Source organism: Aplysia californica, unplaced genomic scaffold (assembly GCF_000002075.1).
Source record: "Aplysia californica isolate F4 #8 unplaced genomic scaffold, AplCal3.0 scaffold00040, whole genome shotgun sequence".
NCBI classification, from domain to species: domain Eukaryota; kingdom Metazoa; phylum Mollusca; class Gastropoda; order Aplysiida; family Aplysiidae; genus Aplysia; species Aplysia californica.
The window spans coordinates 752340-778093 of record NW_004797310.1 but is presented as its reverse complement, the minus strand read 5'-3'; the positions used below and the strand labels follow the sequence as shown (position 1 = coordinate 778093).

Here is a 25754-nt window from a genome sequence, read left to right as displayed (position 1 = left end):
CCCGGTAGAGCTGGACTCGGGCCAGATTCCATTGTCAACAGAGTGCAATGTTTATTTTTTCGTCAGGATGGAAGATTACAAAAAGAAAGATTAGATCTAATCGAGTTAGTCCGAGCAAGGCCTCTGCTCTGGGACCCACGTGATCCTGACTACAAAGACAAAGATCAAAGGGCACTAGTTTGGGAAAACCTTTCCAAGATTCTGACTGCACCCAAAGGTCCGCAGAAATGCTCCTCTGGATTCTCTGAGCAAAAAAATTCTCTTGGCACCATATTTTTATTATGCTCCCTCTTTTTCGCTTCCTTCTTTTGAGGAACAACAAAATCATTAAATCTTCTTCGTCAGATGATTCCATCTTGAATGCAACACACAGACTGGTGTGTGAGACGTAAAGCATGAACCCTGTGTTCCGTGAGGCATGAGGTGTGAAACGTGAGGCGTGAGTTTCTATGGCCTGGAAAGCGAACGTTAACGGATCGGCACGCGCTGGGCAACTTTAGTTGCGCAACTGTTTTCTCGTCCAAATGTAAACCATGAAATAGATAAGCACCGCGCGCACAGGCATCTCGGGTTTTTGAAAACTGAAAAGTTTGTGTTTTGTCACAACTTTCCGGCAACGCAACTGTTGCTCAAATCGGATCGACTAACGGGTTGGATACAGAAGCTTACTCTGCTGTACATCATGGAGTAGTGCTCCATAGTTAGTTTAGAAAGAGTTTTACAGTGTTCGCAACTTCTTTTTAAAAGGCAATAAAGTCATATGAGCCCGCGAAACACGAATTGGTTGCATTCAGAACAGTTCACAGCACAGCTTAATTTTGTTTTAAAAATAAGGCTAGAGGTCTCATTAACGCATATATGGTAAAAATGGGACTTTTAAACAGATTAGATTTTTTTTAAACAGCAGTTTACACTTTAAAACAACAATTGTCTATATTTTAGAGTGCAGGCCAAGGGCCTTCATTAAACTGATTATTCAGTTGGGATCAACGACGGAGAACACATCTTTTAATTTTGTGCATCTAAAAATACTAAAATATTTACCTCGAGTCTCTTCAAAGTCCGGACATTGTAATGTGTCTAAAGTCTAATGGTAGAGCCTGTTTCGCGTCTGACACAAAACGGTTTCTCTTCTCCCCGCAGGAGATATCCACGGGCCAGGGAAGCATGTCCAATACATATTCCAGTTAATCACTACTACTTCGTCTCTTCTTGAGAGATCCGAAGGTTTTCGTGGTCCTCGTTTGGGCATAACACTGTGAAGCTTGTTATTTAGTTGTTCACCCCAGTGTTTATCCCACAAGCTGAAGGTGTAGGGGTTTTTTAATCCTTATTCTTAAAGTCTGTTTGTGGGGGCTATTTTCTGTTGATCCCAACAGTAGGGACAAGGATTCCTTCGCCAGGAGATCAGCCTTCTCATCTCCTCGGAGCCCACATGGCTAGGTGGCCACAAAAACACAATATTTTCCTCTGCTCTGTTTAAGGAATGAATCCTCGACTACAATTTAACTATTTTCAGGTGTTTAGATGAGATTGATGAATGAAGTGACGCAAGGCAAGGAACAGGACAGAATGAGTAAGGATGATTTGGGGGAATTTTCTGCGGAGTCCAAAGCCATCTTATTGAGAGTGGTGGCCTCAGCAGAAAAAAAATGGAAGCTTCGGGGTGAGGCATGCTGCCTTCTTTTTTCTTTACTACATCATCACACTCCCCAGGGAATCAGATCTTTTTTCCCCGGGATTTTGCAGATGGTTTTGGCCTGTCTTTATGATGCCGGTACATTTCTATAGAAGCGTTTCGTGAAATTTGTTGTAGCTCAGGCCGAAGTTGGAGGTTTGGAATCTGGAGCATTCAATAGCAAACCCATCCCAGTGAAGTTAAAGTGCTCAGGGGCCGGTTCGTTTTGGATGCTATTGCTTTTTTTTAGAAGTACATGTATTACTAGTATTAGGAAATGGTCCGCATGGTCATCCAATACTGACCACTCAAAATCTGGGGTCAGGTCAGGGGTGCAGAAGGTAAGGTTGATGGATAATGTGCTAAATGTGAATCTGTTTCAGTTGATTGGGGATTTACCATTTAAAAGGCAGATGTAGTTTTGGAATAATAAATCTTCTATTATTTTTTCCCTGCTGTTGGTGGATTTGTCTCCCCCCCCCCCCCCCCCCAAAAAAAAAAAAGAGGCCATGATAGTTTAAAATCCAGTTTTGCCACAACGAGGACACGCGTTTGAGCGTCGGTCGAACTTCTGACACTTGAAATTGCGCAGAGGGACCACATGGGCTCACACGTATGATGCCCGAACGGTGGCTGGAGGGCAGCACGAATTGAACGCCAAATCAAACGTGTTCGTTTCTACGGTGGTCTCACCCAGCTCAAAAGTAATCCGGTGGGCTTCGAGCACTTCTTCAGCCACAATTTCTTCTGCAGAGCAGCCTTTCATCTCATGGCTGCGGGCAACGCCCTTTAAGCTGTTGAATTTCTTGTGTCGCCAAGATTCGCACAGAATACCGCCGAAGGTCATGATACCCAGGAGTCCGGTCACTTCTTTTTCAGATGATTTCTTGGCACGAAGTGCACCAGAAGTCAGTATTGAACAGTGGTGGGGATGTATCCAAGTGTCTTGAAAAGGGTTCGATTTGTGATCTTCTTCTGCGCACCAGAGCTGCAGATGGTCACGCACGGCTGCTCCGGAAGCTCCCTGGCTGGAAGGAGGGAGAACAGAAGAGGCGTAAAGGTCCGTTTTCCTGGTTGTTTGCTCGGCTCGGTAGCTACACCTGCTTCCGCGAGCCGAGACGTTTTAGTTTTAGTAACGTTGTGGGCTGGGGATAGGTCAGGACGTCGGTGTTTTTCTTTTAAATTCCATAACATGTTTTGGAACGGGGGGGGGGGGGGGGGTTCTACTCCGTGGCTCCCCATCCACCACCGAGCCCCAAAAAGAGGACACATTGCTCGGATGACCAGAGCTGTGCCAGGGCTACTTTGGAGTTATACCATTTTGCCAAGCCTGATTTTTTTACGGTCAGTTTTGAGTGACCATATCTCGGGCGTCTCTTAACGCAGACGAAATATTAATGTGCTGTAAATATGATGCTGAAATTATTTAGCTTTAGATTGGTATGCTGCATGAGTGAGTAATGCAAGGCTTTAACACGATGACTGGGTGATTACATTTTCAAGTTTCTTTTGGAAGCCACCATATTGTCATATATATGACAATATATTATATATAATATAGATAGACAGACATTGTCAACCAGCTGTTCGGGTGTACTTAGCCCTAAAATTTGAAAAACCTTTTTATCGCAGTTTTATTGTCCTAGCCTTATTCTTAAGCCTGCAGAGACACTCTGACCCGACCTTCACTTTTGTTGAATCCGACTGTTCGTAAAATTGTGAGAAACAAGTTACGATGCATTGTAGCGCTTAGCATAGAACAATGTTTGTTTCCACAGACCAGTTTCCAGCCCACAGACCAGTGCACAAATGATTACGAAGGTCCGTGTGTCGAGGCCAGCCTGCCACTGTTCAGTGGCCAGGGAAGGGGATAAGGTATGATTGTGATGAAGAATTTGAGAAAGAGAGGGGGGAGAGAGGAGTGAGAGAGAGGGGGAGGGGAGAGAAGAGAGAGAGGGGGGAGGGGAGAGGAGAGAGAGGGGAGAGAGAGAGAGAGAGAGAGAGAGAGAGAGATAGAGAGAGGGGGGGAGTAAGAGAGAAGGGTACAGACAGACAGACAGACAGACAGACAGACAGACAGAAAGATAGGCAGACAAGCAGAGAGACAGACAGACAGACAGACAGACAGACACCTCAACAGACAGACATGGTGCGAGAGATAGCGTAAGGCAAGTAGATATTAATTAAGAGATGAAGAGAGGCAAATAGAGAGATTGCCGTCAACAGTAAGAACGAAAAGGCTTATGCGAATTAACAAACTGTGAAGTAACAATTTTTAAAAAGCACTAAAAATAAAAACAAGTAGTGATGATACAGAAAAACAGTAATTTTTCAACTCCATTTTGAGCTAGATCTACTTGACGAGAAAGTCATCTTTAATTAAAAACACACAAAAAATATGCAAGATAATTCTTGCCGACCACATTTTGGGGACAAAAGTATAGGTATGATCTCAATTGAACCTGAGTAATATGAGCGAACATGAAGTGAAAACCATATTGCCAACATATTTCACAAGTGACCAGCAACATAGTCTTTCACAGCATAATCAACAGAGGGTTTCTACATAAAATCTGCTTATTTACACAGTGCAATTCTTAAACAGCTGAAGAAACAGTGTGCAACATTTTCTGCATTTTAAGTCAGAAGTAAGAATAATCTATAGTAAAGTATAGGGAGTACAAAAACATGGAACAAATACATGTACTAAGAGATCAAATAAACGGAAAGGCAACATGCTGGGGTTCCTTAACACAATTATTCACAGCAAATATAAATCACATAACTTTTTTTCCCTCTCACCAAAGTCAGGACAAGTGACATCTCAACTCAAATCCATGGACTACTGATAGCCCTCCTGGCATTTTTTAAAGATAAAGTAAGAATTTTACGGCATTTGCAACACAAATAGGTCATATAAGCCCGCAAAGATGGGAGGTGTTACTGCAGAGTAACATAGGCTACAATTGACAGAAGGAGGAGAAATAAGGATGATAGTTGTTTGATGCAAAAGAAGGAGCAAACCACACCAGAGCATCCGCCAACTCCCTATCCCATCTAGCATACAATCTCTTACCTTCACAGTGCAATGTATTATAATCCAAATTTCAGGCTAGGCTTTGGTACAGAATATTTTCTAGGCTTAGGAAGTAGGGAGCCGTGAACGTAGCCACTACGTATTTCAAAGCTGCTTAAAGATTTCTTAATGTGGAAAAGACTAACAACAAACTCAATTTACCTAAATAATTCAGTATGGCAACATTAACATATATAAATTTAGACAGGCATGTCAGCATGCAAAATCTTTATTCGCGTTTTTCTCGGAATGATGACTTTTCTGCCAAATCTGCTGCACTATTTTGATTAGATCTCAGAAAGTTACAGTCAGAGTTGGTTGAAATTTTCACACAAGCCCTTGAATGTCCTATTACCTTACATAGATATTTTTGCTTCTTCTCCCATTTAAGAACAGAAACTGAAAGACAAATGAGAATTTACATTCTTGGGGCGGAGATTCAATTGTGAGAGGACAGTTTGGGGGGGGGGGGGGGGGCATAGAATTGATGTAAAAACTTGTCAAATAAGCTTTTTAAATAGCCTGTGCTGTGTCAACATGGTGTATGTTGCTGAATAATGTTAGTTTTAGTGAAAACCGAGATGTTTGTGATTGCACAATGTTTCGAAAACTTTGCGTTTTTCTCGAAATTGCATTTTCGGCTAACTGGTAACTTTATAGAAAGTGTATCTCAATAACTAACAGTCAGATTTCATTGAAATTTTCACACATTATTCCCAAGATAAGTGCCCTCCTCCTTACAAGAGCACTTTCCCTGAATATTGATTCTGTTTAGAGTTATTTGGCATTTTTGCGTTTCAGCATTGCCTAATAATACTAATGGATTTCTGAATATTGGTCAAAGTGAGGGTAAAATTTGGAAAACGTATGATATTTTTTATTTCACAAAACCTCTTTTTTAAAGTGTATATGTATCCATTGATGCATACAAAGTGGCTACAAAATGGTTGGAACTGAGTTTTGGCATTTTCATTAGCCACCTCCCCTTAATGAAGTTAATGCAACTCTTGGGTGGATCAATGCATCATTCCAATCCTTCTCACCTTTAGCTTTAGTTGCAGTAAGTACTAACATGGACAAGAAACAAGATTGTATTAAAGAAGGGGAGATAAATTATCTTGAAATTTCAAGTCAAATTCAAATGGAAAAGTAGAGATGTTAAATTATAAAATGTGTCACGACACGTTGAAATCAGGCACTCGTCAATTTTTGAGCAGGTGGAGTTATTGGTATTATCTAAAAGCTTATTTATTTGCCTTGCTTTCAATGAAAAAAAACAAACCCATCTATCTTGAATTAGAAGTCAAGATATTTCCGATTAAAGAAGGTGAGGTTGCCTGGTTTCTGTTATGACATTAGCGAGAAAATGGCCGTCAGAGTTTGGTACATGTACCTCCAATATAAAGAATCCTTGAAAACTGAAAAAATTACATAGTTTGTGCCTTTAACAATGTTTTGGAAGATTTCAGTAAAATTCACAAGGAAATATGTTTTTATACAAACCAAAAAGGTGTCTCATTAATTTTTGGACATAGAGAGTTATTGGTATAGTCTTAAAGTTTGTTTATTTGTCTTTTTTTTTTCGGATGAAAAAAATACCCATCTATCTTGAACAGAATTCAAGATATTTGCGATTGGAGGAGGTGGGGGTAGTCTGTTTTCTGGGGTAAAATTTGCGAGGAAACGGCCGCTAAAGTTTGGTAACTTCTATAACTTGCGAGTCCTTGAAAACTGAAAATTTACATGTTTTGGGCCATTATCAAGGTTTATCAGTAAATTTCACATTCACATAAACATATTTTTATATGGACATAAAAGATGATGAACCAAAAACAAAAGTTCGACAAAAATTGCCAAACTTGAGGAAAAATACCTGTTTCTTCAATTTCATTATTTTGACGAGCGCCTGATTTCACCACGATGTCTCACAAATACTGTAATGATGAACACCCTACCATTTTCATAGAAAATTTGAGTGGAAGCATGCATATATATATGGACTTCATTAAAAAATTCAATTACCTACCAAATACTAGAACGATGTTATCCTTTTCCTGCAAGTACATTCAAATTGGGATGGATCTAAATATTATGTGTGTATGTCATTGCTCCACTATTTTTAAAAAATTGAAACGTAACAGGGATGGATAATAAATAGGTAGGCTACCTCATAAGAAATGTTACACACAACACTTGAGAAGTAGCTATGATTATAATTAATAGAGCTAACCAACAGGACACACCTCCATGAGTCATGATCCAAGAACAAGTCCACAACTGTTTATACTATTACAGACCATGTCGGATTTAAGCACGGTCATCGGGAGAAAGCATAAGCGTGCTTTATGCCGGAGCGTGCTGGAGTTTGAAGTAGAGTAGACATTGTCATAGTCATAACATAGAGATTTTTATGTAGAAAAATTCCGGAGATATTTCCCTTTGTTCGTACATGTAAGTAGTGGTCACACAAAAGTGTGCGCTGTCATTTTTACCCGCCATGGTAGTTTTTGTTTGTTTGTTTGTTTGTTTTTTTGTCGAATGGGAAAGGAAAACTTAATTTAGACGGCCAGTCACGATACAGCACACTAGGCCCCAAAATACGGTCTTTGCTGCTAGGCCTACACACTGCATGTGCGCACCACTGCCCACTGTGCCATATCAATACTACTGCTTTCATCTCACCTCGCGCCTGATACATAATCAGAATTATCGGATACTGAGGGGCAAAGTTGAAATCGCAGCCAGCCTCTCTTTCTGGTCTCCCCCACTCTCTGTATTTTTTTTTTCGCCTGTGTGTATCTTTGCCCTCGGCTAGATCCTATATCCAAGCGCGTGGCTGTGTGCATCTCTTTCAACGCTCTGCCTTCCTCTCCGCACGCGCGTGTGTGTCTCCATCACTTTCGCTCTTTGTGTTTCTCCACACTCACTGCTGCGGTGTAGACTGTGTTCATGGGTTATCATGAAAGTACATGTTAGTATAAGAATGTATAGATTGACTGTCTTGTAAATGAAGCGTGCCCGAAGCCGAAGTTACCGTGCTTAAAGGCATGTCATTTATATAGCAAAAATTCGGTAAGAGCCATTTAGCGTGCTCGAGTCCGAAACGTGTTTAAAGCCGGCAGGGACAGCACTGTATATCATCAGCGTCATTCACAATTGGCCTAATCAATTTCTGGGGGTTTCCAAGTAAAGCTGTTATTCAATTAAAGACATCAAGGGGCATCTTATAATAAAGCTTTGTTCGTTACTTTCTTTTTCTTCAACAGAAAAATAACAACGGCCCAAGGCATGGCTCTGATCTGGGTGCTCTTTGTTGATTTAATTTTCTCAAAGCTTAATTAAAAACATGACTTAAGCCCTCGTGAAATGAAGCTGGCGATATATCTCAATTGGAAAACAACTGAAATGCAATTGTATGTTAAGTTACCCTGAAAGAAACAGCAAGGATGCATGGCCACATATACAATAGGGGTGTCACCTTCTAAAAGTCAGACCTACAATACTCATTCTTCTACCCCTACCCCTCGCCTTATTGCATACAAAAATATCCACCAATCACAGGATATAAACAGCCGAACAATGCATCCACTTTGCAAAACATAAGAACGTGGGTTCCATTCCCAGTCTTCCTCGGAAAAACACAGTATCCTTTGAAAGACATACAAACCTGTACCCAATTTTCACTCCTTCATCCACTAACCAAACAGAGTTTAGGAAATTGGCAGAGAAGTTAAAAACAATGTGAACCATCTAAAGAACTAGTCGGTCACGAGTGTCTCTATAATTTCTAAGTCTTTTAGGAAGAGTTCAAAACACAGACTGTAAAAGATAGCTTTAACTATGAAATAAAGGTAGGTGAACATCAAAGAATGTTAGAACTTCAGAATCATCTCTAGAAGAGTGCCACCCCTGTCCAGCGGCCCAATATATAATGCAAACATAGAAAACAAGCAGAGTATCCTCTTCAGCAAGATTAAATACATTTTGAAAAAATCATGCCAGATGACATCAACAGGACAATATAGATATTAACAATACGAACATTAGCAGTTATTCAGGCTAAGAAAATTTGTGCTTGCACAGTTTACATTCACTCACTTTGACTTCTGAAGTGCTTCAGTTGCTCACCCCCCCCCCCCCCAAAAAAAAACAAACAAACAAACAACAACAACAAAACTCAGTCAAACTTCTATATATATACAGCACTGAATACAAATCAGAACCGAAGGGGTATGGTACCTCTGGATAACATAATATCAAGCATTGCATTCATTTATTAAACACTTCAGCTGACACAACATTTTCTAATTAAACTAAACTGCCATCACAGGCAGGAGACAGCTCATTTTTTGATGAAGTCCTAAAAGCATAAATGATGAACAAAACAATCATATATCTTAAGACAAATTAAATATGTTAATAAAAAAATAATATGTTAGCTTACCTAATAAACATTAGAGTTATTGGACATAAGACTGAATCATTCTTCAGTCTGTTGCCATGCCTCTCAGGCTCCCATATTGACAATGACAAGAGGCAAGGTAAGAGCTAAGCCACTTAATTAAATACATAGCTGGGGAATATAAAGACACTGATGTGATGCCTCTTCCAATTCTACTCTGGGGAACACTTGTGCCCAAACTCTTTCACACAAAATGCTCACAGAAATTAAGGGTACTGAGATAATTTTTAATTACTATTATATACATCGAAACATCTTTATCTTGTTTACTTTCAAATCAGCCAGCTCCCTTCGGTTGACTCTCAATGATCAGCTTTTCTGATCCAAAGAGTTGGCTGACGGTTGCCTGATAAAAAAAGAAAAAAAAAAATGAAAATCAATATTCATGCACAGTTAAACCTGTCCATAACGGTTACTCAAGATGACAGAGAAAAGTGACCGTTATGGACAGGTGACCACTATATACAGGGTCAGTTAAGATCACTTAACGGGACTTTTCAAAGTCAACAGATGTATTAAAATCTGAAATCTGAATTTTATTTTTTCATTTCATTTCCATTTTATCTGTCATAAGAGCTTTTTTGTATAAATTGAACGTACACACTAAGTCTCAGGACAGGTTGGCAGAAAGATTTATTTATAGCAAGTAGATCTAACCTCTATGAGCAGGTTCTAAAGCCGACTTGTCACTAAAATGACCCTCAGTGGCCACATTGGACAGGGATGTGAACAGTGGCTGTTAGTATAGGGCAAGTTGACAGTATTATTAAATGAATTCGTACACTACATGCAAACGGTAAACCTCTTTCAGAAAAGAGCCAATTAAACCAGAGATACAGGAAAACTAATGAGGAAGAGTAAATCATGTTCATGTATGTGTGAGTGTGTGTGCAGGTGGGTTTGTAAGCATGTATCTGCTGGCCAGTGTAGTGTATATATATGTACACATGTTTGTTTTGTTTTAGTAAGGTTTTATGGCGCTCGAGACTGCATAAAGTCATATGAGCGCCAAGGGGGGGATGTCAACTTAGAAGTCTAAACGCTGAATCAGGTTTACTCTGCTCACATCTCTAGCCTAACAGCACAAAGGCTGCTCCGGCTATCAAAGCACATCCGAAATAGCAGTTCACAAGAGAGTGACAAAAATAAGCCCATTTACAATTCCCGAGAGAGAGAAAAAGAGAGAGAGAGAGAGAGAGAGAGAGCGAGAGGGAGAGAGACAGAGAGAGAGAGAGAGATGGAAAAAAAGTCAAAGGGAATACGTCATATGTTGAATATGAAATGTGGCTAAATAAATAACAAAACTTACATAAATATATAAATATGTTTTGACATTGCACAATAAAGATGTGCAAGGACATTTCTTTATTGCTTACATGTACAATGCAACTAATTGTAGAGCTAGGGAAGGAGGCAAGCCTTAATTGATACACAAATAGGAGGACAAAAGATAGAAAAACACAATAAAAAAATCGCTGAATCATAAGCTTATATGAGGAAAAGAAAAAGAAATAGAAAGGGAGAACAAAGCACTGAGAGACCAACAACAAGACGGTTCATATATATATAGATAGATAGATCTACAAAGGTCTACTGTGGGAGTGAGCCTGCTTGACACTAGACTTTAAAAATGTACACTTCCTGAAAAACTAATTCCATTGAGAAGTGGGAATCACTCAGACTTTAAACCCCCTTCCCACACAAGAATTTTCTTCACAAGACAAAAAAAAAAAAAAAAAGCATCCAGATCAGTTTATTACCAAAAATCACAAGTGACACAAACATGAACTTCATGATGAAGGATAAGCCTATCCTTTTATGACCCTAGACCATACAATACACACAGCGAGAGAGAGGTGTTAGAGAGCTACTTTTTTTTGGTTCATGTTTATTCAGATTAAGAATACAAATAAAATATAGACTTACTTCTGTTTTGTTTTTAGTAGAGGGTTTTACGGCGCTCGCAACTGCATAAGGTCATATGAGCACCAAGGGGTGGATGTCAACAGAGAAGTCCTTACAGGGAATCAGACTTGCTCTGCTCACCTCTCTAGCTTCAGTAGCACAAAGTCTGCTTTGACTATCAAGGCACCGCGGAAATAGCAGGTCGCAAGAGTGTGACAAACATACAAAAGAAGTAGAGGAAAATGACAATAGTAAGGATTAGGAAAGAAAAAGAAGCAGTTCCTAGTTGTAGATCAGGCACAGTTAAGAGCGTGACATGATGAATTAGCCCATTTACAATTCTTCTGTGCTCGAACGAGAAATGTTCCCCCTTTGGGAATAGCCTAAAGACACTACAGTCAGTGGCACTGCGGGGGGGGGGGGGCTTTTTTTCTACTTTTGTGTGGGTACTAGAAATAATTTTTTCAATAATTCAAACTTTTTTCTTGAAGAGCAAAACTGGGAACCAGAGACCACTGTCACATTCAGTATTCAGTTTAAAATATAAATATTTGATCCAGAAACAAAGGACTGTACCTGTCTTCTGAGCATTTCCAGATTCTCTTGGGCTTTAACTACAAGGGCCTGAATCTGACCAGCATCAGTGATGGCTTTGTTTTCTTTGAACGCATCTCTTGTTCGTCTCAGGGCATAATTTCTGTAAGAGAAGTTAAACTTTCTTTCAGATAAAAAGTACTATTGAAGTTATTGAAAACAGAGAAGAAATACCTTGTGCCGCATTCATAATGCATAAAAAATCATGTGAGTACCAAGTCCTAGTCTATTCTATAGGGCCTGTTTAGGTTCTATACATATTGAGAGAATCAGCCCGCATTAAATTATTTACGCTGTGACAACGAAATGATCTCTCTGCTGCATGCTTAATCAGGCAGAAAAGTTAGTTTTAGATTTAGTAGAGGTTTTACTGCGCTCACAATTGCATAAGGTCATATGAGCGCCAAGGGGTGGATGTCAACAGAGAAGTCCTTACAGGGAATCGGGCTTACTCTGCTCACCTCTCTAGCTTCAACATCACAAAGTCTTTATCAAGGCACCCCGGAAATAGCAGGTCACAAGACAGTGACAAACATACAAAAGAAGTAGAGGAAAATTGGCGACAGTAACGATGAGGAAAGAAAAAGCAGCAGTTCTCTGTTGCAATTTCAGCATAGTTATGAGCATGACATTGATGAATCAGTTCATTAAAAATATTACAGTGAAACAGAACATGATAATGCAATGTCCCCCCTTTGGGAATGGCCTAAAGACATTTCAGTCAATAGCACCACTCTGGGGGGTAGGGCAGAAATAACATTTGTAAATGTTTAATCAAATCATACAAAAGACTAACAATTCGGTCCAATCTCACACCTTTTTGAACACTACACTATACCACCATACATTTACAACACACTTACCAACATAGTTGTTTTTTTTCACCTTGAACCTGTCACAGTGATCTATTTTAACTTTTATGTTTTATTTTACTCACATATATCAGGTTTTTGCAATTCCCAGATAATTGAAAAACAAACATTTTTTTGCGCTGTGGATCATTACCTGCATAGCCTAGCCCATAGCGTACACCTTATGCCACCAACCAGAAGTCTTTTTTCACATGAACACGTGAGTTGTTGACACTCGTGTAAGACATGATGTGTCTTAGTGCGTACCAGGGCCAAGAGGGGTCGGTCGGGGGGCTGTTAGTGTGTGTGTCTGGGGGGATTGGTGGGGTGGGGGCACATGGGCACAAGTGTTTCGGGCAGGGAAAGTTGGCAGATATACAAACCCCTTCTCCTGGTTATTGGACAATGAAAGTCTAGTTTAGAAATAGCTCTAAATTCTATGTAATGAATTGAATGCTGGCCTTTGGAAATATTTTCTGTATGCTAGGCCCTACATTGGGAGGCAACTTGCTCACATTGTTATTACAGTCCATACCGGCTTTAAGCACGATCGTCTGGAGAAAGCTTAAGCGTGCTTGAGTGCGAAGTAGACATAATCCCGAGGTTTTCATGTAGAAAATTTCCAGTGCTATTTCCCTTTGTTTGTAAGTAGGCCTATAGGGGTCCCGCAAAAGTGTGCACTGTTATTTAGACACCCGCCATGGTAGTTTTTGTTCCCTTGTTTGTTTTTGTTTTGTGGTCGAATGGGAAATGAAAACTTCATTTAGACGGCCAGTCACCATACAGCACATTAGGCCTACACACTGCCTGTGCGTACCACTGCCCGCTGTGCCACTCATACCACCGCCTACATCCCACCTCGAGCGTGATACACAATCAGGATTAATGGATAGCGAGGGTCAAAGTTGAAATCGCAGCCAGCCTCCCTTTCTCGTCTCCCCAACTCTTTTTTTTTTTTTTTTTTTTGGTCGTGTGTAGCGTAGCTTTGCCCTAAGCCTAGTCTAGATCCTATGTCCGCGCGCGCGGCTGTGTGCATCTGCCTTCCTCTCCGCCCGTGTGAGTGTGTGTGTCCATCACTTGCGTTCTTTGTGTTTCTCTTGACACACTCCACTGCTGCGGTGTAGACTGTGTTCGAACTTCGTTGGGTCATCATGAAAATATTGACAGTCTTGTAAACGAAACGTGCTTGAAGCCGAAGTTACCGTGCTTAAAGGCGTGTAATTTATATAGCAAAAATTCGGTAAGAGCCGTTTAGCGCGCTTGAGTCCGAAACGTGCTTAAAGCCGGCACGGACTGTATAATGAACATAGTGATTGAACAAAATTGAAGGTCAGGCCCATAGAGATACGCCTTAATAATACTAGAGACCACACTGCCGTTAGCGAGGCCAGGCGAGCTGTGTCCCCGTAACGGGCGATCGGATGGCGGCCATATTGCAGTCAAAAGTCAGCACCGCTAGCACAAGATCATGACGCACTCGCCTGTTAGCCTAGCCTAGAATATTACGGGTAGCTGTGCGCCATCCCTCTCACCGCCGCCGTCAGACTTCGTATCGACACGTGCACCGAAAAGTAATCATTTAGACGCTCGGTGGAGCCAAAACCCATACTCCATAGTAATCGCTGGGGCCAAAACCGGATTATCCCAGTATTTGTATTTCAGACAAAACCAAAAGGAGCCTTACTGACTTGCATTTATTTGAACCTGAATAATTACTAGATCTAAATCTAGATCTAGATCTAATGAGACCTGTGTACTTAACAGGTTTGAGTCGATAGGGCCAAACCTAGATCTAAATACGATTAGACTGGCAGTCTAGCCGTACTTAAGTACAGCTAGCCACTTCGTATAAGTTATGTACGGCTAGCCACTTCATTCTAATTCTAGATCTAGATCTAAGTATCCTGTGGTGCGATATACCGTAAGCGATCTTTTGTGGATATCTCTGGAAGTTACAGGTCAATCTTCATGATTTTTTCACCAGAAGTTAGAAAGACTTCCTCTCTATACGGTGTAGTGCATTACTGTAACAGCAGTTTAAAATTTCTATACGTTGTGGTGGTGTTTGTTTGGTAACGTGTGTCTGGTTGATGCGCAAGGTGTCTGTTTGGTGCAACATATATTGTCTGGTTGAGTGCGCAATAGTACCATGTTTACAGCTCTAGATCTAGATCTAGCTCTTTTCTGACACTTTTCAGCTTTCTCTATCCTCGCCTTGTCTTCTTTTCCCTGCAAGAAGTTCCTGTACTGACCATAACGGAAGGCCAAGGTCAATGAGGCGTGTTCTGTTTGGGAGCTGTGCGCCCCCTAACATGAGATTAATTTCCCTACACCGTGTGTATACATGTGTTTTGATAATGGATAAAAAGAAAGGTGCTGTGGACACAAGAAGGTGAAAGAAGAAAACAAGAGTTAGGCTATACCTAGACTAGTATTCTTATTTAAGGAAAAGGACAAAAAAGAAGAAGAAAAAGACATGAAAAGAAGAAATTGAACATTTTGGAGATTAAATTTCCATATTAATTAATTTTGACATGAATACATTAACTGATCATCTTCATCTTCCAATGGCAATATAATGCATCCAAACGGAAGGAAAACAGTCTGTTTCAGTGCACAATGCAGGTCATAAAGAAATAACTTAATAAGTAAAACAACTAAAGGGCCTAGAAGCCACACTATCAATGCCAAATAGCAAAAAAGCTGATATATTGCGCACTGAAACGGACTGCACAAATTTGGTCTGCTTCAGTGCGCAACCCTATCTGGCATGTTCCTGGGCATTAAGAAGCAGCTTGCAATAGTATTTATCGATTCTAGTATACATTCTACGATACATTAGAGCTAGATTTAAAACTATATGTGCTAAATAATCGACCACTTGAAGCGCTTAGAAAATTCACCGATACAAGTTACGAAAACCATCAATATGAAGGGGCAAAACTTTCAGATACCGTAGAATCACGTATGTTGACAGGAACCTCCAAAACGAAAGTGAAATAAGCTGCATTCTGCGCATGCTCACAGAAAGTGACCTCGTTTTCACTGTTCTTATCCAAAACAAAGCAGGAGACCGGGGCTTGCGCACCCCAACAGCAGCGCGGTGACGCTGTTAGACTCTAGATCTAACACGTTTACATGAGGGCTATATGGCCACCTCTATTCTCACCGCGGGTGAGAATAGCGCAGGCGAGTCTTTTGGCTATTCTCAACCGGTGGGCGTTCACCGTTATAGGCCTAGCCTAGGCCAACCAGTGAAGCGTTCACCCTGAACCACAGAATTTTCAGAATTCTACACTGTGATAACAGAAATGTAGAATTCTGTGCCGTGAACAAACGTTCTAGATCTATGTATGTATAGTATAAGGTTTTACGGCGCTCGCAACTGCTAAGGTCATATGAGCGCGCGAAACACAAGTTGTTCACCTCTGCGAAAGTTCACTTCACGACTGGCTAACTAATTTACTTTAAAATGCTAAAAAGTTAAAATATTCAAATTCGGTGTAAATACATTTGTGATCTAAAACAACTTTTAAGTAACAATAAAAAATTTTAATAATATCAAATTCATTCTACAACTCGCCATAAAGGCCAATGGCCTTTATAAAATTTAAAATTCTGCTGGGAACAACGACGGAAAAAATATCCTGCAATTTCTTGCATTTATAATATTTCCTTCGGATCTCTCCAAAGTCTAGACATTCTGTTAAAATGTGTTTAATGGTAAAATCTGTGTCGCATCCGACACAGAACGGCTTCTCATCTCCCTGTAGGAGGTATTTGTGGGTTAACGCCGTGTGTCCGATGCGCAATCGAGTAAAAATGACTTCGTCTCTTCTGGAGAGATCCGAAGGATTTCGCTGTTCTAGTTTGGGTTTAATTTCATATAATTTATTATTTTTCTGGTTTTCCCAGTGGCTCTCCCACAGACAGGAGGTGTACTTTTTTACTTTATTTCTAAAGTCAGTCTGTGGGAGAGTGTTTGTCGTTGATCCCAGCAGAAGGGATGAAGCTTTCTTCGCCAGGTCGTCTACTTGCTCGTTTCCTCGGATGCCCACATGGCTGGGTATCCATGCGAACATGATGTTTTTTCCTGTTTCGGATAGTGTATGGATTTTCTGTTGTAGCCTAACTATTTTTGTCAATGGCAGTGGCCTCCGCAGTGAAAATGGAGGCTTCAGGGTGGAGTCTCCTCTGGTGTGTATTGTTGGGAGATAGGGCTGCGGCGCCCACTTCATTGTCTTTTTTGGAGCCATCTGTGAAGATGAGCTCCGCACCGGGGTATTTATCTATTAGTTTTTTGTATTCTGCTTGAAAAGTTTTGGTGTTTGTGCTTTCTTTGTTGTGTGTGGTCAGCTGTAAATCTACTTTTGCCTTGGTGAGGTGCCACGGAGGGAGGTCGGGGAAAAGAATTTGTTGGATGTCTTGTTTGGAAAAGTGTAAGTTTTTGAGGTCCTCAAAGATTCTGAGGCCGAAAGATTTGATGAGTTTTTCGTTGTATTGGAATTTGTTTCTGGTTTCTGGATTTGTTTGAAAAATGCTGTTGTGTGCTGGATTTTCCGGTGTTGAGCTCTGTTTAACTGCGTATTGTAGTGAGAGTTGTGTGCGTCTGAGTGAGAGTGGTGGTATGTTGGCCTCGGCCTGGAGGCTCTCCACCGGAGAAGTGCGGAAAGCTCCCAGAGCGAGGCGGAGTCCTTGGTTTTGTATTGGATCTAGTATTTTTAAGACGTGTGGTTTTGCCGATCCGTAGAATTGACAGCCGTAGTCAAGCCTGGACCGGACAAGGGAGATGTACAAGTGGAAAAGGTGTTTTGAGTCCCCGCCCCACTCCGGATTTGATAGAATTTTCAAAGCGTTTAACGCTTTCTGGCACCTCACACGAAGGTCTTTGATGTGTGGTATGAAGGTAAGTTTTTTGTCGAAAATGACGCCGAGGAAACGAGCTTGGTCCTGGACGGGAATCATTTCCCCGTATAGTGTCAAATCCGGCCGCAGCACACGTCTGCCTGTTCGGCAGAAGTGTACTGCAACCATCTTTGACGGGGAGAACTTGAAACCGTTGTTGTTTGCCCACGTTTCAAGTTTTTGCAGCTGCAAACTTTCCATAGATCTCAAATGAGGATTTTTCGATCGGCAGCATATCAAGAAGTCGTCAACGTATAACGAGCTGTCTATGCTGTTCTGGAGGGTTTTCACTATGGAGTTTATTTTAATTTCAAATAGGAGAGGAGAAAGGATGCTCCCCTGGGGGACTCCTTCCTCCTGTTGGTGGGGGTCTGAAAGGGAGGATCCGACATGAACCTGGAAGGAACGGTTCTTCAAGAAGTTGCCAATGAAGGCAGGGAGGTGACCGCGTATGCCGAGTGCGTGCAGGTCTTGAAGAATGCCGTACTTCCAGGTTGTGTCGAAGGCTTTTTCTAGGTAAAAAAAGATGGCGATCATGTGGCCTCTTTCAGCGAACGCCTCGCGTATAAAGGTCTCCAGGCGGACCAGGTGATCCAGAGTGGATCGAGTTTTCCTGAATCCGCACTGGAGACCGCTCAGCGAGCCCGTCGTTTCCAGAAACCACATGAGTCGCCTGTGAATCATTTTTTCAATTAGTTTGCAGAGACAGCTCGTTAGTGCTATTGATCTGTAATTGGATGCGTGTGTGTGGTCCTTGTTTGGTTTGGGTATTGGAATGACAGTGGCGAGACGCCAAGACTCCGGAAAGGAGTGCGACCGCCACATGTCGTTGTATATGTATAATAGAAGTGTGAGTGTTTCTGAGGGTAAGTGTCTAATGATCTTGTTGTGGATGTCATCCGGTCCTGGGGCTGTATCGCCCAGGTCCGAGATGCACGATGTGAGTTCGTCTATTGTGAAGTCTGCGTTGTAGGTTTCAGTGTTGTTTGAGTGGGAAGTTTAGGTGTTGTTTTTCTCTGTTAGTTTTGATGTTTTGAAAAGTGGTGTTGTAGTTTGCTTGGGATGAGTTTTTGGCGAGAGATGTAGCTATTGTGTTTGCGATGTCTACTTGTGCTTCAGCTGTTGTTCCATCCGGCCTCTGGACGTGCCGAATGGTGTCTGTGCGTCTACCTAAGAATTTTTTAGCAATTTGGAAAACTCGGTTGAGTGGTGTCTGGCTGTTGATTTTGGAGATGTATTTTTGGAATGATTGTCTTTTGCTCTCCATGAGGCATCTACGTGCCTCAGCTCGAGCCTTTAAATAAATTATCTTGTTTTCTATGGTGGTGTTGTTGACGGCTCTTCGATACGCTGCCTTCTTTTTCTTTACCGCGTCCTCACATTCCCAAGAGAACCAGATCTTGTTCCTCCGGGGTTTTGTTTTTGTTTTTGGAATGTGATTGTGGCATATTTCTAAGAGCTTTTCGTGGAATTTTTTGTAGTTGTGGTCGAAATTGGGATTAAGAATCTGGGAACATTGATTGGCAAACCCGTCCCAGTCGGCTTTTTTGAAGTTGAAGCGTTCTGGGATCGGGTCGTTTTGGAGGCTATTGTTTTTGAGGAGAATTGGGAAATGGTCCGTACGGTCATCCAGCACAGACCACTCAAGATCTGGGACTAGGTCAGGGGTACAAAAGGTGAGGTCAAGGGATGAAGTGCCATAAGTGGCTCTGTTTCTGTAAGTTGGGGATTTATCATTTAAGAGACAGATGTTATTTTGAAATAAAAAGTCTTCTATTATTTTTCCTTTCTGGTTTATAGGTTTGTCTCCCCAAAGGGGGCTGTGGGCATTGAAATCACCTAGCAAAATAAAAAGTTTTGGGAGCTGAGATTTTAAGTCATTTAGTTGGGTTATTTTGAGGGGGTAAGTTGGTGGGATGTAAACTGAGCAGATCGTGATTGGTCTGTGCAGGGTGACCCGTACGGCAATAGCCTGGAGGGTCGTCTTAAGATGTACTTGTCTGTGGAGTGTGTGGTTGTCGGTGTAGATGGTGGTACCACCGGAAGCAATCTGGTTCTCCGTGTGAATGTGATGGTATGCAGTAAATCCTCTTAAGTCTATGGTTGAAGCCGGGGCGAATTTTGTTTCTTGAATACAGGCCACCCGTGGGCACAGTGTGGCCTGTAAATGTTGCAATTCTGCAATGGAAGGTCGGATTCCGCCGGCATTCCATTGCAGGACCGCCATTATGAATTTTTACTTTTTAATTTGGAGCTCAAAGGCCCCGGCTTCGAAGAAACATTCTGACTCCTCCTTGCGGGGGAGGCAGAGTGCTTTCTAGGTTGCCGTCCTGGATTGGACGGCGGTCTAGTGGGGGATTTGGAGGAGTGACAGACTCCGCCCTTCCCGGGGTCAGGCCGGGGAGGGGGGTCGGAGATGTCCTCCTCCATAGGCAGGGGTTTGTCTGCTGGAGGGGTAGGGGGAGGTGGGGCAGACGGAGAGGGCCGGGAAGGGGGGGGAGGGTTCACCCCACACTCCATCAGAGGGAGGGGCTGTGGGGTGGAATAAGAAGAAACAGAAGAAGAAGAAGAAGAAGAAAAAGTGATAGAAGAGGGGTGAGGGGTAGAAGAGGGGATGGAGGAAGAGTCCTCCCCATCCTCCCCTAGAGTCCCATAGCGGTTAGAAAGAGGCACCTCAAAGGTGGGTACCACAGGGGTAGAAAGGACCTTCTTTGACTTTATAGAGATTCGCTTGTCGATTGCCGGCTGTGGGAAGTCGGCAGTGGAGGTACTGATCGACTTCATGACAGGCCGGAGTACTTTCGCATATGTCCGGCCAGGGACCGGGGTCACGACTGGCGGACAGACAGCCTTTCGGGCCTCCTTGAAGGAACAGCCATTTCGCGTCTTGTGTTCTTGTATTGCGCGTTCTTGGAGCCAAGTCGGGCACTCCTTGCTGAAAGCTGTGTGCTGGCCGTGGCAATTGGGGCAACAAGGACCAGCCTTGCATTCCTTCTCAGGATGCCCGGTCTTGCCACAACGAGGACACACGGCTGCGTGACGGCATCGTGACTGGCTATGGCCGAACTTCTGACACTTGAAACAGCGCAGAGGGTTCGGCACATAGGGTCGTACTTCGAGTATCAAGTAAGATGCCCGAACGGTGGCTGGAGGGCGACACGAATCGAAAGTTAGAATTATCGTGTTCGTTTCGAGTGTGGTCTCCCCCCGCCGAAGAGTAATCCGGCGGGCTTCGACCACACCTTCGCAATTTGCCACAATTTCCTCGTTGGAGCAGCCCTTCAGCTCATGGCTGCGGACCACGCCCTTCGATCGGTTGAACTTCTGGTGTCGCTCGGATACACAAGGAACACCGCCGAAGGTCGTGATTTTTTCCATTTTGGCCAGTTCTTTTTCCGATGCGCATTTGACGAGGAGAGCACCAGAGGACAGTTTCTGAACATTCGTTGGAATGTACCCCAGAACTTGTCTTAGTGCTTCTCCTGTCTTAAACAGGTTAAGATCTGTAATTTTCTTCTGCGCATCGGTGCTGCAGATGGTCAAGTACGGTTGCCTCAGAAGCTCCCCGGGAGAAGGGAGAAAGGAGGCGTCCGTAAAGGTCCTTTTACCTGTGGTGGTTGATAGTTTGCTCGGCTCGGCGGCCGCACCCGCATCCCGAGACTTTTTATTAACGTTGGGAGCTGGGGAAGGGTCTTTTTTAGATTTGGATTCCATATGAAATTTATGGTTGATTCTACTCCGGGGCTCCCCGCCCGCCATGGAGCCCAACAAGGGGACACATTGCTCGGATGACCAGAGCTGTGCCAGGGCTACCCCGGAGCTATACTCTCAACGAGAAAGTACAAGACCCTCCCGTCAAGATTGACCCAGGGCTTGATGGGGTTTCAGCTCTCAACCGATTGAGTGGCATGGGCCGTGCCACCCTCCCGTCTAAGAGGAAAACCTGGGCCAAAGAGGTGTATTGGCGAGGGACAGTCCATGGACTGATCTCACCTCAACCGCCAGGTACCCGGTTTCCCTCCGCACGGGTCGCACCTCACGGTCAACGAGGCGCCCACTCTGTGGGATGGGTGACCTCTCTTTTTACTGCACTTGAGGTCAGCGGTGGGAGAAAAGATAGAAGAAGAAAGAAAGAAGGAAGGAGAAGAGGAAGATACACCAAAGTGAGTGTCGCACACGAATCCCAGAGGGTTGGGGTCCGTGTGCGACACTCCGTCTTTGAGGGGGTTGCACCTTCTGCAGACGAAGCAGTGGGTCTATTTATATCCCCCCGACCCACTGGGGGTAGTTCTAGATCTATAATTACTATTACTACTGTTAGTGTTAGCCTAAAAGCGTGCAATTTTGTCTGTGGGCAGTGGAGAGAGAGAAAGAGAGAGAGAGAGGAGTAGCGCGAGAACTTCCGGGCAAAACAAAATGGCGACCCGCACAGTTCGGCTCGATTTGGAAAGTTAAATAGCCGTAGCTTCTTTGTAGACGACCAAATTAATTTAGTTTTGTGTTTTGACATCATTTTAAAACTTTCTTTTGGTCAATTTGATCGTCCACACCGATAGACAGTATTCAGAAAGAGACAGAGAGAGAGAGAGAGGGGAGGAGTAGATCTTGCAAGAACTTCCGGGCAAAACAAAATGGCGAACCGCGTAGTTCGGCTCTATTCGAAAAGTGAAATAGCCATAGCATCTTTGAAGATGATCAAATTAGCTTACTTTTGTGCTATAACATTATAATTTTTTTCTTGGCTTTTATCAATTTGATCATCCACACCGATAGACAACATTCCGAAATGAGGAAAAACAGGTCTTGTTTCACACCAGGTGAGAATAGCCGGCGCTTTTTCCGTAGTTCCCACCCCGCAATTGTTATTCACGGGTTTTGGCCCCAAGAGTAGGGGGGTTTCAGGGGGGCTTGCAGGGCTCCCCTTTTCAGACCAACTTAAGAGGTTCTTTCACCCTTTGGTTTTCTATCTTAAGGGGTATTTAAACCCTTGTTTTAGAAACTTAAAGGGTAAAAGTCAATTATTTCCTAATTTTATAGTAAGAATTTTTGCATGTAAACATTTAACTCACACGCACGCACATTCACACAGCCACAAAATTTTTATTGTTATTTATAAGAGTTGTTTTAAATCACAAATATATTTACACTGAATTTTAGTATTTTAGCATTTTAAAATCTAATTGTCGACCAACCGTGCAGTGAACTGTTGCGAATGCTACCAACTTGTGTTTCACGCGCTCATATGAACTTATGCAGTTGCGAGCGCCGTAAAACACTGTACTAAACTAAACTAAGACACACATATAGTGACCATTACTATGATTGAATGCTAACAATTTTGTAATTTACTTAAGGTTTCTTAGTAACAGCAAGAAATAAATGGGTAATACTGACCACACTTAGAGTTGTGTCCATTTGGAGGGGGGAAGAGTGGTGGTGGTTGAGCCAATCAAAAATAAAATAAATTTGACAAACCAAAAGGGGTCAATTCCAACTGTAATGCACAAAGAAAATCAGACCTGCCAATCAATGAAATCTAAAAGTCAGGATCACCCCCTGACTGAAGTGTCTTTAGGTCATTCCCAAAGGAGGGACATTTCTCGTGCTAGTGCTCAGTAGAACTGTAAATGGGCTGATCTAACAATGTCATACTCATAACTGTGCTGCCTTTTCTTTCCTAATCCTTATTATTATCATTTCCGTCTACTTCTTTTGTATGTTTGTCACACTCTCACTCTTGTGACCCGCTATTTCTGGGGTGCCTCGATAGTCAAAGCAGACTTTGTGCTGTTGAAGCTAGAGAGGAGAGCAGAGTAAGTCTGATTCCCTGTGAGGACTTCTCTGTTGACATCCACCCCTTGGCGCTCATATGACCTTATGCAGTTGTGAGCGCCGTAAAAACTCTACTAAAACTTTAAAAAAACTAAAAGTCAGGATCTCAGGGGGGGAAAAATCGGGATCAACGACAAATCACCAAGGTCACTGCCAAACTGACTTAAACAATTTCCAGGGATGTGTGTGTGTGTGTATGTGTGTGTGGGGGGAGGTGAGTGTGTGCGTACCCGTGCCTGTGTGTGTTTTACCATTATTTTTTTTAAATCCTGAAATATCACGTCAAGCTGTCCTAGTTTAAGTGTTTTACACGCGCCCCGTCCCCCCCAGATAAGTCCCGAAAGACGCTTCAGCCGGTGTGCATGAACTTAAATTGACCCCGTAAACGGACGGTCCACGACACACGCGGAACTCACTTTGGTCGGAGACATGTCACGTGGTGTGAAAGCGCGATTGAAAGAATTTTACTGACGGGTCTTGATGACGAGCCCGGCTAACCAGAACTCGGATAAAGCTTGTTTTGAAAGTAATAGCAGAACTACGAATAATATTGATCATTTGTGCGTCGCAATTTAAACTAAACAGCTATCACCAAGGCCATCATCAGAGAATTCTGAGTTGAAACAAAAATAAAAGCGAAAATGATTATGATTTAGGGCCTAGGTCTTGATCCCAAGTCGGAATTCCCAACCAATACTACTTCCATTATACATGTTTCTTGAAAAAACACTGGCGTGCAAAGATCCAACACAACAACTAAATTCGACATAGAAATTTCGGAAAATAGTGCTTTGAGTTTCTGCTGACAAAAAGTTTAACGACGTGGTGCTTCCCACGACAAAGAAGAAGGCAGATTAAGATTTTACCAAAAAATCCGGCACAACAGACGGGACCAAAAAAAAAAAAATTTTTTAATCCGAATACACGGGATCAACATTGGGAAAATCGAGATGCTTGGAAATTTGGGGCAAAAAATCTGGATATCCCGAATACATCGGGATGAGTAGCAGGATTGGAAAATAACTAATTCCTTATTCTTCAGAGCCATCCCAATCTTTCGAAGGTGAACAATTCAAGTTTACTAGATCTAGTGTGTTAAAGAAGGATGGGGGTAATCTCACGGCAAGGGTAAACTCAAGGCACGACACCGGCAAATTATAATGCGAGCGACCAAAATGTGGGCGGAGCTTCTGTGCTCAAGCAGGCCGGTGTCGCCAGGAACTGTGCGCAGCTGATGAGTAGATTCTAGATCTAATTCTAGGCTAGGCTAGGTCTTCTGCTTCTGACACAGTCCCAGACAAAAGGTGACTGCGGTGTTATGTGTGTGGGTGTGTAGTTAAATCATTGACTCGGCTTCGGGGTAGAGAAGGGGGAAAATGATGATTGCAAGACGCACACTACCTGAGTTTTAAAGCGTATGCAAACCCCCGAAACGAAATTTTAAAGAGTAAAGCTCACGCACCACCAAAACTTTAAGTTTAAGGGGGTAATTTGCAGGTTTAAGGGGTAATATACGCACACATCTGCGTAAAGGGGATGTGTTTTGCAGTTGTTAGGTTTGATCTTAGCTCGCCGCGAATCAAACGCATAGATCTAAATGTAGGTCAGGCTCAAATAAGGGGGGTGGGAACTACCGAAAAAGCACCGAATAGCCTACGCTGGGAAGTCTCACCCGGGGTGAGAGGTAGATCAATTTTTATTCTCACCCCGGGTGAGGATAACCACTTCCTTACATGAGACGGGTGCATGAGTTTTTTTTAAAAACAAGATTTCCTCTACGGGATCTGTATACTTCGTGACTTTGTTCCTAGTTACCAGGTCAGTATACACTTCGTTGCCCAAAATTACCCTTGCCGAACAGCCGTCCGACAATGCAAAATCATTCTTATGCAATAGCACCTTGAAAATTGTTCTAGAATCTAGTTAGATTCTAGAAACAGACATTTTACCGATATTGTTCCCCAAAAAAATGTGATCCGTCAACACATAAACTTTTATAATTATATAGATTTACCTGAAATTATAATCGGTGACTCTTTTGCTCTCTTTGAGAAGTTCCTTGTACAATGATAACACTTTCGTTCTTGTGGAGGCTGCCATCTTGGTCAAAATGAGTAAGATTAATGGATTGGACGTAGATTTATATTATATTATTATTGCACAGAAGCATACAAACAAAAGAGAAAAAATTTATCAACAATATGGATTTGTTGGCTATCATATTTGCTTATTAAATTTCAACACGATAAAGCTCATCACCAATTTTAAATAGCTAGACTAGATCTATATCTAGATTAAATTGATTATTTCTGCAACAATACCAGATCCAAGTCCAAACACAATAGCAGTTTCTTGGAGTGAAATAGCCTACCAGGCACGCGGTTTTTACGCTGAATGCAACAACTTGTTAGTTGTACAACAGCCTGGGGAAATTAATTTTTAAAAACTGTA

At 42.3% G+C, this 25754-nt stretch overlaps 2 protein-coding genes across 2 annotated transcripts in view; both read right to left on the bottom strand.

The window, feature by feature from the left end:
* The window catches only part of LOC101848177 (multidrug resistance-associated protein 1), a gene marked incomplete in the record, with an annotated part of 59192 nt that extends 53173 nt beyond the window's left edge, over positions 1-6019 (bottom strand). The window contains 1 exon segment of the mRNA XM_035973986.1: positions 4773-6019.
* Positions 6020-7528: 1509 nt separating this feature from the next.
* Positions 7529-25435, bottom strand: LOC101859548 (LYR motif-containing protein 4). The gene is made up of 3 exons (XM_005092052.3): positions 25318-25435; positions 11698-11818; positions 7529-9562 (listed from the first exon to the last, which is right to left on the bottom strand). The coding sequence occupies exons 1-3, from the start codon at positions 25401-25403 to the stop codon at positions 9494-9496; spliced, it is 276 nt and encodes a 91-aa protein (XP_005092109.1). The 5' UTR covers positions 25404-25435; the 3' UTR covers positions 7529-9493.
* Between the last annotated feature and the right edge of the window lie 319 nt (positions 25436-25754).